General features: G+C 45.8%; 1 protein-coding gene across 1 annotated transcript in view; it reads left to right on the forward strand.

Moving 5' to 3' along the window:
* CDK15 (cyclin dependent kinase 15) overlaps window positions 1–14,807 on the forward strand; it is a 66,491-nt gene that overhangs the window by 13,571 nt on the left and 38,113 nt on the right. The window contains 4 exon segments of the mRNA XM_081017933.1: window positions 698–821; window positions 4,329–4,449; window positions 7,600–7,693; window positions 9,259–9,322. Of these exon segments, the coding sequence (XP_080874059.1) occupies window positions 698–821; window positions 4,329–4,449; window positions 7,600–7,693; window positions 9,259–9,322 (403 nt within the window).

Below are 14,807 nucleotides of genomic sequence, written 5' to 3' on the forward strand. Positions count from 1 at the left end.
GCCAAACGTAAATAATTTGATTTGCTCTGAAGCAATGCACCCCATAATAGTCTACTGCCTCAGCCTGTGCTGTTGATTATAAGCGGCTTTCAAGGGTTACTGTATTTTTCGCTCCATAAGGCGCACCGGACCATAGGGCACACCTAGTTTTTAGGGGGGGGGAATCAAGAAAAAAAATCTTATTCCCTCCCTCCCAGCCCCACAGAGCAAAGAAGCCAAGACAGCGAGCGGGCTCCATCCTGCTGGCTGTCTTGGCTTCCTCTTTAGCCGTGTGCAACCTCTCCAGCCGGGAAAGCTTTGCGCAGCCATCCCCAAGCTAGAGCAGCGCTCCGTCTCGCTGTTCTGGCTTCGGGGACAGCCTTTCTAGCCTCCGCAGGGCAGCGGGGTGCCTTCACCCCGCTGCACTGCAGAGGGTTTGCGCAGCTAACCCCAGGCTAGAAGAGCGAGACGGAGCGCTGCGCAGCGCTTCGTCTCCCTGTTCTGGCTTTGGGCTTAGCCGCGCAGCCTGCATTCACTCTATAGGATGCACACACATTTCCCCTTAATTTTTGGAGGGGGGAAAATGTGCGTCCTATAGAGCGAACAATACGGTATATGTATTTGCTTACTTTTCTATCAAGGGTTTATTCTTTTGCTTAAAATGCAGCAGTAAAACTGATCAGTCATTAACAAATTATGTCCTGTTTCTGTCTGCCAGCTCTTTATGTTCCAGCTTCTGCGAGCCTTGGCTTTCATCCATGAACACCGCATCCTTCACCGGGACCTGAAACCTCAGAACCTCCTCCTCAGTTGCCTTGGAGAGCTTAAGCTAGCTGATTTTGGTAAGCCATCATAGTCAGACTGCTGGAGAATAGCCAGACCTTCTGGCAAAGGCCAACTTTCCCATCTTTATGAATCCCAAATTGACAGGTTTTTTTTGCTTTCACTGATCTTTTGGAGGAGCACATTGCTGTACAATGTCTTTTGTCATCATCCCTCTCCTACGTATAACATAAAATAAACAAAGAATTTAGAAAATATCCCTGGATGAAACCAATTGACTTCAAATGAGAATTCTCTCCAGCTCCATAGGGAACGCATGCCTGCCAACAGTTGAAAATTAAAAGTAAGGGGCAGAGATCCATAGTTCATTGGCAGGGCATATTGTACAGCCGTCAGCATTGCATTTAATACTAAGGTTAAAAATTGCCTTTTTGTATGTATGGAATAGCCCTCAGTGAAAACAGTTGACTTTAACTCACACAGACATGACACATCTTGTGCGCGTGTTCTTGCAATTGCTTGTTTCATTTATTGCCATTACCGTATTTTTCGCTCTATAAGACACACCAGACGCCAAGACGCACCTAGTTTTTGGAGGAGGAAAACAAGAAAAAAAATATTCTGAATCTCAGAAGCCAGAACAGCAAGAGGGATTGCTGCGCAGTGAAAGCTGTTCTGGCTTCTGGGATAGCTGTGCAGCCTGCATTCGCTCCATAAGATGCACACACATTTCCCCTTACTTTTTAGGAGGGGAAAAGTGAGTCTTATAGAGCAAAAAATTAAGGTATTTATTTCATTGGCATCTGTTTGCCTGCATTTTCATAGCTGGCCTTGTATCTTGGGTTTCCATCTTTGCACAGGGACGAGTCCGTTTCTGGAGAGGGCATTAATGTAAAATCTACACTTGTAGGAAAGTAGCATAAAATAAATGTAATAAATTTAGTTCCCTAACTAATAAGAGTTAAATGAGTCTGCTGCTCCATGTACAAAGGCCCTTGGGCTCTTTGTACTGCTGTGGCAATTATGTACACTTTAAGGCCCCTTCATGTAATGTCCTTGTCTATTAAAATGGCTCAGAGACATCCAGAATGTTCAAACTGAACCATAACATTGGGCACTTAAACTCCCGGTAATGAACCAATTAAGTGGCAGCACTCGGAAATAATCTAGTTTAATGCCCATGAAGCTACTGGGGGAAATTATCTTAAATCCAAGTGCTTTGACTTAAGCTGAATTGAGGAGTTGGGGTTGGCTGCTCACTTTATATTGACACTAGTGGGAAGTGCCCACTGCTGCCCAGGAATTTGTAGAACCCCCCCCACAAAACCCAGTGATTTTAAAACAGATGTTGTAATTTGTAAGCTTGGACCTACCACGCTAACAATTGGATGAAGTCACACCAAAGTCATGTTTTGGTTCGCCATTCTAATTCAAAATGGCGCCTTGTATCCAAACGTTGATGAAGGCTGCCACCCCCATTTTGGGAACCCATTGGCGATGATATCTCAAGAGGCGGCTGAACGCCTAGTGATCGAACAGACAAACCACTTTCTTTCCAAAATACACAGTAGATGAGTTAGCTGTTGGAGCCTCCGTACGGCCAAGCTGAAATGGCTCTCCTCCTCGTCGTATCTTTGGAATCCATCTAGGCTCTCCTCCAACGGTGATTAATGACCTAAGCCGTTGAATGAGGCTTCAGGCACGCTCCCCATTACGCAGAGTACCCAGATAGCAGAAGGAGCCAGAAATATGTGCTACATTGCTGCTTTTATTTCTAACTATGCAGGACAGAAAAGAACATGCGTCTGCTCTCTTTGAGAGACAGAGAACAACAGGGAACAAAAGAAACAGGAAACCAGTAACTTCAACATCCATCTCCCATCTCCAATGAGACTTCCAACGGTCTGGAATGTCAACAGAGTCTTGTGACTCCAAAAACTGCACAGTGGTGTTTACAGAAATCTAACATCCTCCCCCTTTCTGTGAGCACCACTGGGCAGTGTGTCAGTACAATCTCAGTACAAACCCAGTTTCTGTACATAGGTACTGTGCTGGTCCCGGGGGGGGGGGTTACCGTGCGGCGTGGTCTGAGTCCGGTCCTAGGTCGAGGGTATGGAGGCTGTCCGTCAGGGGCGAAGTGAGGTCCAAAGCGAGGAGTCGGGCGTGGTCAGGAACTCTGGCAGGAGAGCAGGTCAGGGTGCCGGCAGGAACAGGTTACCAATGATGTTGCTCCCACACCCTGGGACTGGGCTGGCTGGCCTTTATCTCCTCTGAGGCATAGGGCGGCCCCGGTCCACAGGTGACTCGCCTCTCCTGGCCTGAAGGTGAGCACTCCTCCTGCGAGAACTTAGTTTCCTCCGCCTCTCTGCCCTGAGCCTCTGCAGCTCCGAGAGGCTGGAGGGTTACTGGACCCAGAGGCAACCTCACCTTCCCCTGACAGGGCTGAGAGAGGTGCCTGCGCAAGGGGTCCTCCATCACCTCAGGAGCCAGAGCAGACTCAGCTGGTGCCTGCACCTGAGGATCCAGCACAGGTGAGGACCCTTCAGGTTCAAGCCCCAGCCCCGGCTCAGCTGGCCCTGGAGGCGGGGACTCCTGTGCAGGCTGGGATTCCTCAGGTTCAGCCTCTGAATCCGATTCCCAGGCCATCACAGGTACAGTGTTGATCCCTTGGAACAACCTTGGACAATAAATCAGCAGGAATTAGGCTTATGCTCAAACTTGCTGCAGAGGAGAATCTACAGGTTTCTCATCACGATGTGAATACAGTGTTGACTTCGGCCAATAAGTGTAAGATACTAAGAGTTTAGTTATTTGGGCCTCTAGGTTATTCAGAAACTGAAAAGCCACCAAAAAGTGGCTGTATGTTCAAGGCTATCCATACTGGGAACTCATTTGATATCATTCACATCAAAAAGATGTGAAATAATAGTAATGGGTTGATGTTGCAGTTAATTGTAAAAGAGAACTTCATAAAGGCGAAAATCCTAATCTTGTCTATTAAGAAGTAACAAAGTGTTGTAGTTGTTTTTTAATTTACTGGGGCTTATCTCCAGGTAGGAATGCAGGAGAAATTTGGCTCTGTTTGCATTTAAAGGCTAACCTACCTAATTTTCACTTTCTGAAAAAAATGTGTGAACCGAAACAGAATTCACATTTCGCTGAATTTTGCAATGCAATTCTCCCACTAAGTGACGTCCATAAAAAGGCATGCACTGGGGTAAAGTGTGCATTAAATGTATATATGAGTGAAAATAACATACAGAAATGCATTGCATTAGGGAAAATCACACTATTAAATGTGTTTACTAGGCAAAATCACATGGTAAAACATTAGAAGTTAGTACTAAATTGCTGATGAATGATTTTTCAAAAATTCTGCAAGCTGATGTGGAACTGAATTTGAAATTTGAATAATTAGAAACTGAGAGAAACCAAAATTGTCAGGATTGCATATCGCTTAGGATTGCAGCCTAACCTTGATAGAAATGGCTGTGATATTTATGCTATAGAGAGTGGATTGGAATTATAATTTCATGCATGGTTTTAAATGACTTGTTTCTTGGCAGGTCTTGCTCGTGCCAAGTCCCTTCCCAGTCAAACGTACTCTGCTGAAGTGGTGACATTGGGGTACCGACCACCTGATGTGCTGCTGGGAGCCACTGACTATTCTGCTGATGTGGATATCTGGTGAGAGCCAGCTGTGGAGATGCTGAAAATCACACTGAGCGTAGCAATCTTCCCCTTTCAAGCATATACAGAACGTTGGCAGGGTGCAATAAGAGCACTTTTTGAGACCATCATTATAAATCACTTGAACTACATAAAAATTAAATTTGCAAGCATAATAAAAGGAAGAACTTTCCTTGACTTTCAAGGCTGACACAGAAGTGGGGTGTGTGGAACCTAGATCCCTACCCCCAAGCCAACTGATACCACCAATTTCTAGACTTGAATTGGACTTGAGCCCCTATCAGAGTAGATACGGAGATTCTTCCCTCTTTCTTACTGAGACAGGTCCAGAAGAACATAGAAGCAGGAGTGAGATATTTTACCATGCCCTTGTGTTCGTGGTGAGGAGCACCACACATGCCAATACAGGGGTACCTCGGGTTACATACGCTTCAGGTTACAGGCGCTTCAGGTTACAGACTCTACTAACTCAGAAATAGTGCTTCAGGTTAAGAACTTTGCTTCAGGATGAGAACAGAAATCACGCAGCAGCGGCGCAGCGGCAGTGGGAGGCCCCATTAGCTAAAGTGGTGTTTCGGGTTAAGAACAGTTTCAGCTTAAGTACGGGCCTCCGGAACGAATTAAGTTCTTAACCCGAGGTACCACTGTACTCACTCAATCTCAGCATGGTAAATGTACACCTGACAGGATGCTGAGAGGAGTTTTTATCTCTCTTCAACTAATATACAAAGTCCCTTTAGAAACGACGGCAGGAGGGCTAGAGATTACGTCCACTTCAAGGCAATCACACATACGTCCGATCCACATAGCATTTTATTTCTGAATTATTTTTGACATTGCTGCTGCTTTTCTTCTTGTGAGGCAAAGAGAGAGACAAACTTAACATACTTGAAACAGTGCAGGTGATCACTTCTGCTCATGATTAGTTCCTGTCCATTTTAGTTATTTAAGACCTGTCAGTGCTATTTTTTCTAGGAAAAGAGGTGTGGAACTCACCATTAACACCTTGTTCTCTTATAATGGCAATGGGTCTACCTGAGAGGTGCCAGAAACTGAGTTTCGGCAAGTTCTGGCTGAAAAGAACCCCTGAGACCTGTAATTATTATCTGTAATTTTTATTTTATTTTATTTTATTTTATTTTATTATTTTATTTTATTTTATTTTATTTTATTTTATTTTATTTTATTTTATTTTATTTTATTTTATTTTATTTTATTTTATTTTATTTTATTTTATTTATACCCTGCCCATATAGGGCTGCCTTCAGGTGTCTTCTAAAAGTTGTTATCTCCTTGACCTCTGATGGCAGGTCCTTTCTTGCATTATGCTGACTGAGTGGGAGCCATTGCAGAGTAGCTCCTGCCCAGGTCACCACTGAAACGTGATACGGCTGGGGGCATATGGGGAAACCTGTACCACAGCCTCGGCCAGTGCCATCCCAGAAACTGGGATGCATGAAGGAGGTGCCATTTTCTGGACTGACACCACCCCCTCCCTATTTCCAGAAGCTGCTCATATACCGTATTTTTCGCTCCATAAAAGGCACTTTTTTCCTCCTAAAAAGTAAGGGGAAATGTCTGTGAGTCTTATGGAGCGAATGTGTGGTCCATCGCTGGCTCCCTTTCTGGCCCCACCCCCTTGCCCAGGCCTCCATTGTTGAATGTTCTTCAGATGGAGGCTGTTTCTTCCCCCAGTGACATGTGACTGGCTGATTAGATTATCTGTCTGGAAACTGTAGGCTACATTATTACATGAGCACTGTTCCACAGCATTTGATATTTTCATTTACATACATTCATTCGAAATAAGATGGGTTTGGGTTTATGAAGCAATTCTATATCCTCCCACCACGCTGACGAAGAATTCTACGAAACAGTAGTCAATATCTGGAATCACTGTTCAGTGTTGGACATCATCTTTGCTGAATATACAAAGCTTCACATCGTACAAAGTCTGGTACCTCGCTTCATTTAAAGATTTTCATAGACTTTGAGACTAAAGATTTCATTTTGTACTTGTTATGGTTTGAAGGAATTCTATAAAGATTGTCTATTGCGTATGTACATGGGCATTGTGTTGCCTAGACATTGCTGATGGAAACTGTAGAAAGGGCTCCCTTTCCTTTCCTAAAGAAGCTGCAGAACTGTGAGTTGAACCCCATAAAAACAGGATTTTTCCCCTTTGCAAAGTAAGCTCAACAACTTTGAACTGATCCTCAAAAAAATGGGGCTTTTCCCCGTTGCAAAAAAGCTGCACAACTTTGAGCTGATTCTCAAAAAAAAGGGGCTTTTTCCCTTTGCAAAAGAAGCTGCAAAACTGTGATCTGAGCCTCAAAAAAAGGTGCTTTTCCCCTTTGCAAAAGAAGCTGCACAACTGTGAGCTGATCCTCAAAAAATGGGGCTTTTCCCCTTTGCAAAAGAAGCTGCACAACTGTGAGCTGACCCCCCCCCCCCAAAATGGGGCTTTTCCTCTTTCCCCCTCTAAAAACTAGGTGCGTCTTATGGAGCGAAAAATACAGGTACAGTGGTACCTTGGGTTAAGTACTTAATTCGTTCCGGAGGTCCGTTCTTAACCTGAAATTGTTCTTAACCTGAAGCACCACTTTGGCTAATGGGGCCTCCTGCTGCTGCCGTGCCGCTGGAGCAAAATTTCTGATCTCATCCTGAAACAAAGCTCTTAACCCGAGGTACTATTTCTGGGTTAGCAGAGTCTGTAACCTGAAGCGCATGTAACCTGAAGCATATGTAACCCGAGGTACCACTGTAGTTGCATTGCACCTGTCTCCCTCCTGCCCGCCCCAATGACCAATATAGCAGCTTTGTAGAAGTGATTCTGATTAGGAGCTCAATGTGGTGCGTGTGTTGGGAGCAGCGAAGAGCTGGGCACCCCACTGCTCAAACCATATTGAGCAATCCTATTTAGCAACGGTCTTTAATTGGGAGATCCATTGACTGTCCAAATCAGGCCAGAGGGTTTGATGTTTTTGGGAAACACTTTACTTCTTACTTTGAATAGAAAGTGTAACTGAGGATGTAGTGCATGTGGTTTTCTTCCACCTAGATCTGGACTTGGGCATTTTTATCTTTGTATTTAATATCCGCGGTGTGAGGCTGAGTGAGTGAAGAGAATGTATGCCTTTTCTCCAGGGGTGCAGGCTGCATATTTGCTGAGATGCTTCAGGGTCAGCCTCTGTTTCCAGGGGTTTGCAACACCTTTGAACAGTTGGAGAAGATCTGGGTGGTAAGTATAATGATACATCTGGGAAACTGGAACAAAGATCATTAGCATCTCAAAAGGGTCAGCTTCTATCCGTCTATCTATCTAGTCCCAATGATGGATGCAACAGGAAAAAAGGCAATTTGATTGAAAGTCTCACTCACTCCCAGTGTGTTAAGTTTGGGGTTGTATCCAATAGGCTGGTCTATATTTGGCAATTTCCCCACAAACACTAAGATAAATCAAAGTGACTTCCCTTTGATGCCTCTCTTGTCTCATCAAAAATTTAAAGCCAATTAAACGGATAGCAGGTTGAAGGAGGCACACAAAAATGGAGTTGCTGCACTTTCTGCTCCCTCTTGTTAAACTCTTGTATTTCTTTGTGTCGTGTAAAACAGCATTCTTGTGTGTGTGTGTTTTGGGGTTGTTTTGGGAAAGATTATCCAAAGCTGCAGCCCTATGTTGGGAATAGGAACAGTGCTTTTTTGTGATGGTACTCAATGGTATGGCGTACCGCAGGCATAGGCAAACTCGGCCCTCCAAATGTTTTGGGACTACAGCTCCCATCATCCCTAGCTCACAGGACCAGTGGTCAGGGATGATGGGAGTTGTAGTCCTAAAACATCTGGAGGGCCGAGTTTGCCTATGCTTGGTATAAATGCTCAAAAGAAACTGATAGGATAAATATAAATTTTAAAAATCCTTAGCATTTGCTAAGCAAACTCTTCAAAGTATTGGTCTGAATCACAAGTTTTGAATCAGTTTGAGCTTTGCTTGTGAATCTGTTCAAGTTTGGAACCACAAATTCGCCACAAAGGGGAAGGGGGAAATCTATACATTTGGGGTTTGTTGTTTTTTTGTGAACTCGAAATTTCAAAAGATACCAGGCGAAAAGAGAAAGTGTGATAGGATTAATATTCATTTCATTATTAGCATTTTCTGATGCTTTTAAAACAGAGCTATGTAGCTGCTCCAATTGCAAAGGCAAATTGGAAGCATCGCTCGCTCAGCCAGTAACGAAAAGCTTGCTTTGGTGGGGAGGACGCATCACATTTTCATTGGCACAGATTTGTTTGCTTGCGGGCAGAATCCTAAGGTGGACTCAGACCACCTCATCAAGATACAGCGTACTTGAGGCCCAGAATGTCTTTGAATTGTGCCCCGGATGGGCTTTTTGAACACCTGTCAGAAGATTCGTTTGCTATCTATTCCTTTTCATCTCAAAGCAGCAGGGATCTCCATCGCAGCCAGTGTACGGCTTCTGAATGCCTATCATTTGGGGGGAGCTACTACCATCAGGAGTCGCTCATCAATGCAATCCTGGTCTCTAGGGGAGCACCTTGGGTGTAAAAAAAAGACTGTACCATGATCCTGACTGCTGCTGATATATTTGAAATGGCACCTGTCTTTGCAGTCGCTAAAGGACATTTGTATTCCCGGCTACATCCTCGTAAGAAAACCTTGCTGGGCACCCTTTTCCAGGAGCAAAACCGAGAGTAGAATCTAGTCTGCATACATGTATTTGGAAAAGGCATTGGGTGTGTGCTGAGTTGTTCTTTTGTTATTGGTTTGTCTCTTGCTTTATACAGGTACTGGGAGTCCCAACCGAAGGAACATGGCCAGGGGTTTCCAAGCTTCCCCTTTATAAGCCAGGTATGTTTTATTTATTTATTTATTTATTTACGGCTATTAGCCCATAAAGTATGTACAAACATAAAAGCACAGAGGCATAAAGCCGGTATATTCGGCACCAGAAGGTGAAAACCAGAAGGTGAACACCATGATGCAGGGGTGGGTCATTGAGCAGAGCCAGGTAACAGCTTGGGGCCCGGATAGCTCCAAGGGACGGATCCCAGAAAAAGGAAAACTGAAGACGAGATCCGACATGCACTCTCTTCAAAACTGTCCGATTAGTTTTTGATGTTGTTGTTGTTTTTGGTGGTTTTTGTGTGTGAGATAACCGCATTCAGGAATCTCGCCACCTGCAGAGTTACAGAAGGATCTGTATCCTGCAAAAGTAGTGCGGCATGTGACTCAACAGGCCTGCCAACCAAGCGTAGTAAAGCAGGACCCAGGAATTTAGTCCTGGCTATGCTATGTAGGGGGCAGTTGAACATTATATGTGGGAGAGAATCAACAGTTTTCCCGTCACACACGCATAGTGGAGACACCAAACCCTTGGAAAATCTGTGGCTCAGCAGGTTCGATGGAAGGACATTGAACCTTGCACGAATAAATGCAAGTCGGTGTGGTACAGATGAAAGAGATGACATGTATGATGGAAGGCCAAGTGGTGGGGTTATTCCGTGATACCTGGGGGAGCAGACACCCCCACCCCCGGCAAGGTTGTGTTGGTTTTCAATGTCTGCTAATCTTTGCTCAATAAGGCTTTTGGCTGAGCGTAAGTTCATCTTTAAGGAGTCCGCTGGAGAAATTCCGATGCTCAGAAGTTTGGCATGGATTTTTCCTACCCACGGATTGACAAAGTCGTCCCGCCAGAGGCACTGAAAAAGGTAATGGTCGGGAAGCCTATGCCAGCTGGACAGCCAATAACCAAAGACTCGCTTCCAGATGACAGTCTCCAATGATGCAATCCTTAACTCCAGACGTATGGCTGCGTTGCTCACACACATGGGGAGTTTCAGGAGGCGACGGAGAAACTGATTCTGCAATGTCCCCAACGATGTTAAATTGGACCCTGGGGCCCAGAGCGGGGCAGCATAACAGAGGGTGGAAACCACTTTTGCATGGTACACCTTCAATGCAGAAGGGATGTGGGAGGCTCCGTCGGCCGCAAAAAATTGGAGTAGAGTATAAAGTATTATTTTCCCTTTGTTTAGTAAATACTGTATCTGTGGCTTCCAGCTTAGGTTGTAGTGAAAAAAGACTCCCAGGTATTTAAATTTGAAAACCTGTTCTAATTGGACTCCATCTAACTTCCAGCTGTAAGTTTTCCGAGACCTGGTAAAGACCAGGACTTTAGATTTCCCATGATTAATTGTCAGATGGTTGAGTTTGCAATAAGCCGCAAAAATCTTTAGAGCTCTGCATAAACCGACTCTAGAGTAGGAAAGGATCGCTGCATCGTCGGCATATAGGAGCAGAGGGCAGCGAAAATCAGCTAGGCGGGGGGCATGAATGTTGGCTTGAGACTCATTCAGAAAGAGCTTCATATCGCTAATAAACAAGTTGAAGAGGAGTGGGGCATAAGCCAGGTATCATCACTCTTCAGATGGCAAATATGCCACAAATGCTATTTGAAGCTGCTTTTCATGTGAGAAAAATCCATGGTTGCATCCTGAAGCTAAAGGTAAACGGACCCCTGACCATTAGGTCTAGTCGTGACCGACTCTGGGGTTGCGGCGCTCATCTCGCTTTACTGGTCGAGGGAGCCGGCGTACAACTTCCGGGTCATGTGGCCAGCATGACCAAGCCGCTTCTGGCGAACCAGAGCAGCTCATGGAAATGCCATTTACCTTCCCACCAGAGTGGTACCTATTTATCTACTTGCACTTTGACGTGCTTTCGAACTGCTAGGTTGGCAGGAGCAGGGACCGAGCAATGGGAGCTCACCCCGTCACGGGGATTCTAACCACCGACCTTCTGATCAGCAAGTCCTAGGCTCTGTGGTTTAACCCACAGCGCCACCCATGTCCCACAATCCTGAAGGTAGCAACACTTTTAAGAGCTTTTGGCTCATCCATAAAACAGTTCAGTGTTAAACAAGAACCAGAGAAAGATTGATAATACTATGACTGATGAATAACGCTATGGAATATATAGGCTTTCTCCCTTCTGGCTATTCTCTCTGGTTATAATAATATAATAATAATAATAATAATTTGTACCCCGCCCATCTGGCTGGGTTTCCCCAGCCACTCCGGGCGGCTTCCAACAAAGATTAAAAATACATTAAAATGTCACACATTAAAAACTTCCCTGAACAGGGCTGCCTTCAGATGTCTTCTAAATGTCAGGTAGTTGTTAATCTCTTTGACATCTGATAGGAGGGCGTTCCACAGGGCGGGCGCCACTACCGAGAAGGCCCTCTGCCTGGTTCACTGGTTGCCCTCTCTTTTCTGTAGTAATTGTTAGGATAGATTTATTGCTTTATTGTTGTGGTCCGGCACGCTCCCTGCACTCCTCTGCAGGTCGTAAAGCAATTAGCAGAATTGCACAGCAGTTCGTGTAGAAAGGGCAGTCAGTAAATAGGTCCCACACGTTTCTTCTTTCCTAGTAGCACTTTATTTGCTCAAAAATAGCATATTTACAGTCCATCTGATTCAAGTTGCATTTTGCGACCTGTCTCTCTCAGCAGCTGCGTAGCAAAGCTGCTTTCACTTTTCACTCAGCTCACAGCATTCCAAGCTGCTTTCGTCACGTCCTGGCTTACTTCCCTTGTAAGCACCTCCTCTCAGCCTCGAGACACAGAAGGTTAACCCTTCACTACACCCAACACCCCCTCTTGTCTCGCGCCTGAGGGGAGAATCGACCCTTGGTCGTCCCAAACCCAGACCTTCACAAAACTCCCCATGTCTTTGGAAGGTGAGTGGCTTCGTGAACCCATCAGCTAGGTTCTTGGCAGAGGGACAATACTTCAGCGCAACTAATCCCTCCTGAACACTTTGGCACACATTCCGAAAGCGAATGTCTAGGTGTTTCGTTCTGGCCTTGAACTGACCTGACTGTGCCAAACGCAGGCATGGTTGATTGTCCTCGAAAACACGTATCGGCAGACAATCCACTTTGCAGAGTTCCTGCACCAAACAAGCATAGAACTCTACTTCTCTGCATACCTCTGAAAGAGCACTAAACTCAGCCTCAGTGGAAGAGAGCGCTATCAGACTTTGCTTCTTGGACCTCCATCCAACTACTGAGTTCCCAAACATCACCACTAGGCCAGACACAGACTTGCGATCCTCAAGATTAGCCCAATCCGAGTCCACAAAGCAAGTCAGTTTCACTTCTCCTTGTGCTGGCAACCTAAGACAAAAGTCTTTGGTCTCCTGCAAATACCTCAGAACTCTCTTGATGCCATTCCAGGCTTGCACACTAGGGTTTGATGCCTCCCTGCTGAGCAGATTGACAGCAAACGCTATATCAGGTCTGCTCCACTGGGACAAGTACAACAAACTCCCTAGAGCTGACTGAAACACTTCAGTATTCTCGAACGCAGCGCGTTCTACTTGCTGGCTGTCCTTCACAAAACTAGTCTCCATAGGACTTCTCACTCCTGCACAATCACTCATCCTGAACTTCTGAAGCAGTTGCTCAATTTTACCTCTCTGGCTGAGCAAAAAACTTCCATCCTGTGCACGCTCAACATTGACACCTAGATAGGTTTTGACAGCACCAAGCTGTTTAAGCTTGAATCGTTTACCTAGCTTTTTGGCAAACTTCTCCGCCTGTTCATCTGTTTCTGAGACGAAAAGCACGTCATCAACCCAAATCATCACCAGCTCCTGTGAGTCTCCTGATCCTCTAAGGAACAGGCAACTGTCAGCAAGACTCTTCCTGAAACCTAGCTTCTCCAAAGCTTCATTCAGGCACATGTTCCAGTTTCTAGCAGATTGACGTAATCCATAGCTGGATTTGTGCAATCTCCACACAACATCCTGCCTTGAGTTCTCAAACCCCGGAGGAGGAATCATGTACAGCTCCTCCTGGAGATCTGAGTTAAGGTAGGCAACATCCACATCAAAGTGGTTTACCTTCCAGCCTCTCTGTGCTGCACAAGCTAAAAGCGTTCTCAGAGTCTCCGCTCGTGACGTTGGCGAATACACCTCCGTGAAGTGTATTCCCTTCCTCTGCGTAAATCCTCGAGCAACTAACCTGGCTTTATACTGCGGCTCTCCTGCGTCAGTGGGTTTCAAGCGGTAAACCCACCTGGAACTCACAGCCTGCTTCCCTGGTGGCAACTCTGTGAGTGAGAACACACCTAGATCTTTCATGGACTTCATCTCTTTGTCCATTGCCCTGTGCCACTTGCCTGCTTCTTCCTCAGGTAAACTCTGAATATCCTCGAAGGATTCAGGTTCACATCTTGCAGAACCTACCCAGACGCTTGAAGCGACGTACCGATCAGGAGGCCTCCTTGTCCTCGCTGATCTCCTCAGTGTGACTCCTGGTGACCCTGCCGCTTCACTGGGTCCAGCTAAATCATCCTCAACTTCAGTGTTTTCCCCCTCTGACCTGCTGCGCCTCTTGGGCCTTACAGCTGGTCCAGCAGGTGAAGAAGGCTCACTCTTTGGCTCAAACTTGACACTTGCCTGAGGAGGTGTTCTAGGTTCCCCCCTCTGAGGGATCCTGAGCTGTCCCTGCCTTGGACTCTGTCCCTCTGGACCGTGGTCCCCAGCTCCAAGTTCCTCCTCCTCCTCGTCTGAGTCATAGAACTGCTGTGGAAGCACGTCTGGATTAGCGTGCAGACGCTTCCAACCAGCTTGCTCACAGAACTCAGCGCTATTGCTGATAACCAACCTAGACTGGTCTCCACTTGGATATGCAAACCTCCAGGCCTTTGAGCCAGGCTCATACCCTACAAAGATCATCCTTTTAGATCTTGGCTCACCTTTCTTGCGTAGAGCCTTTGGAATAAGCACCCAAGCCTCACAACCAAACACACGAAGGTAGTGTACCTTGGGCTGCCTTCCATGAAGTAAGAAATACGGTGTATTTCCTACACTAGAGTTGTACACTCTGTTCTCGGTATGGACCACATATCTCCAGGCCTCCGACCAAAACTTCTGGGGTAGCCCTGCGTCCCACAAGATCGCAGACACAGCTTCCTGCACCGTCCTGTTCTTTCTCTCTGCGACCCCATTCTGTTGCGGAGAGTAAGGAGCGGTCAGTCTGTGGCTAATCCCCTTCTCCCTAAAGAAATCCTGTAAAGCAGAACCAGTGAATTCAGCACCTCTGTCACTTTGAAAACCACGAACTTTGGTGGAAAAGGTTACCTCAACTGCGGTGATCCAATCCCTGATCATTTTAGCCGCCTCCCCTTTCGTTTTCAGAGAGAAAGTCCAAGCAGACCTCGAAAAATCATCAATCAAAAGCAAAGAATACTTCGAACCTCCCAGTGACTCAACAGACATGGGTCCACACAAATCTGCATGAATTAATTCAAAGGGTTGCGTGGTCT

Source organism: Podarcis pityusensis (genome assembly GCF_964106645.2).
Source record: "Podarcis pityusensis genome assembly, chromosome: 1".
Classification (NCBI taxonomy): Eukaryota; Metazoa; Chordata; class Lepidosauria; order Squamata; family Lacertidae; genus Podarcis; species Podarcis pityusensis.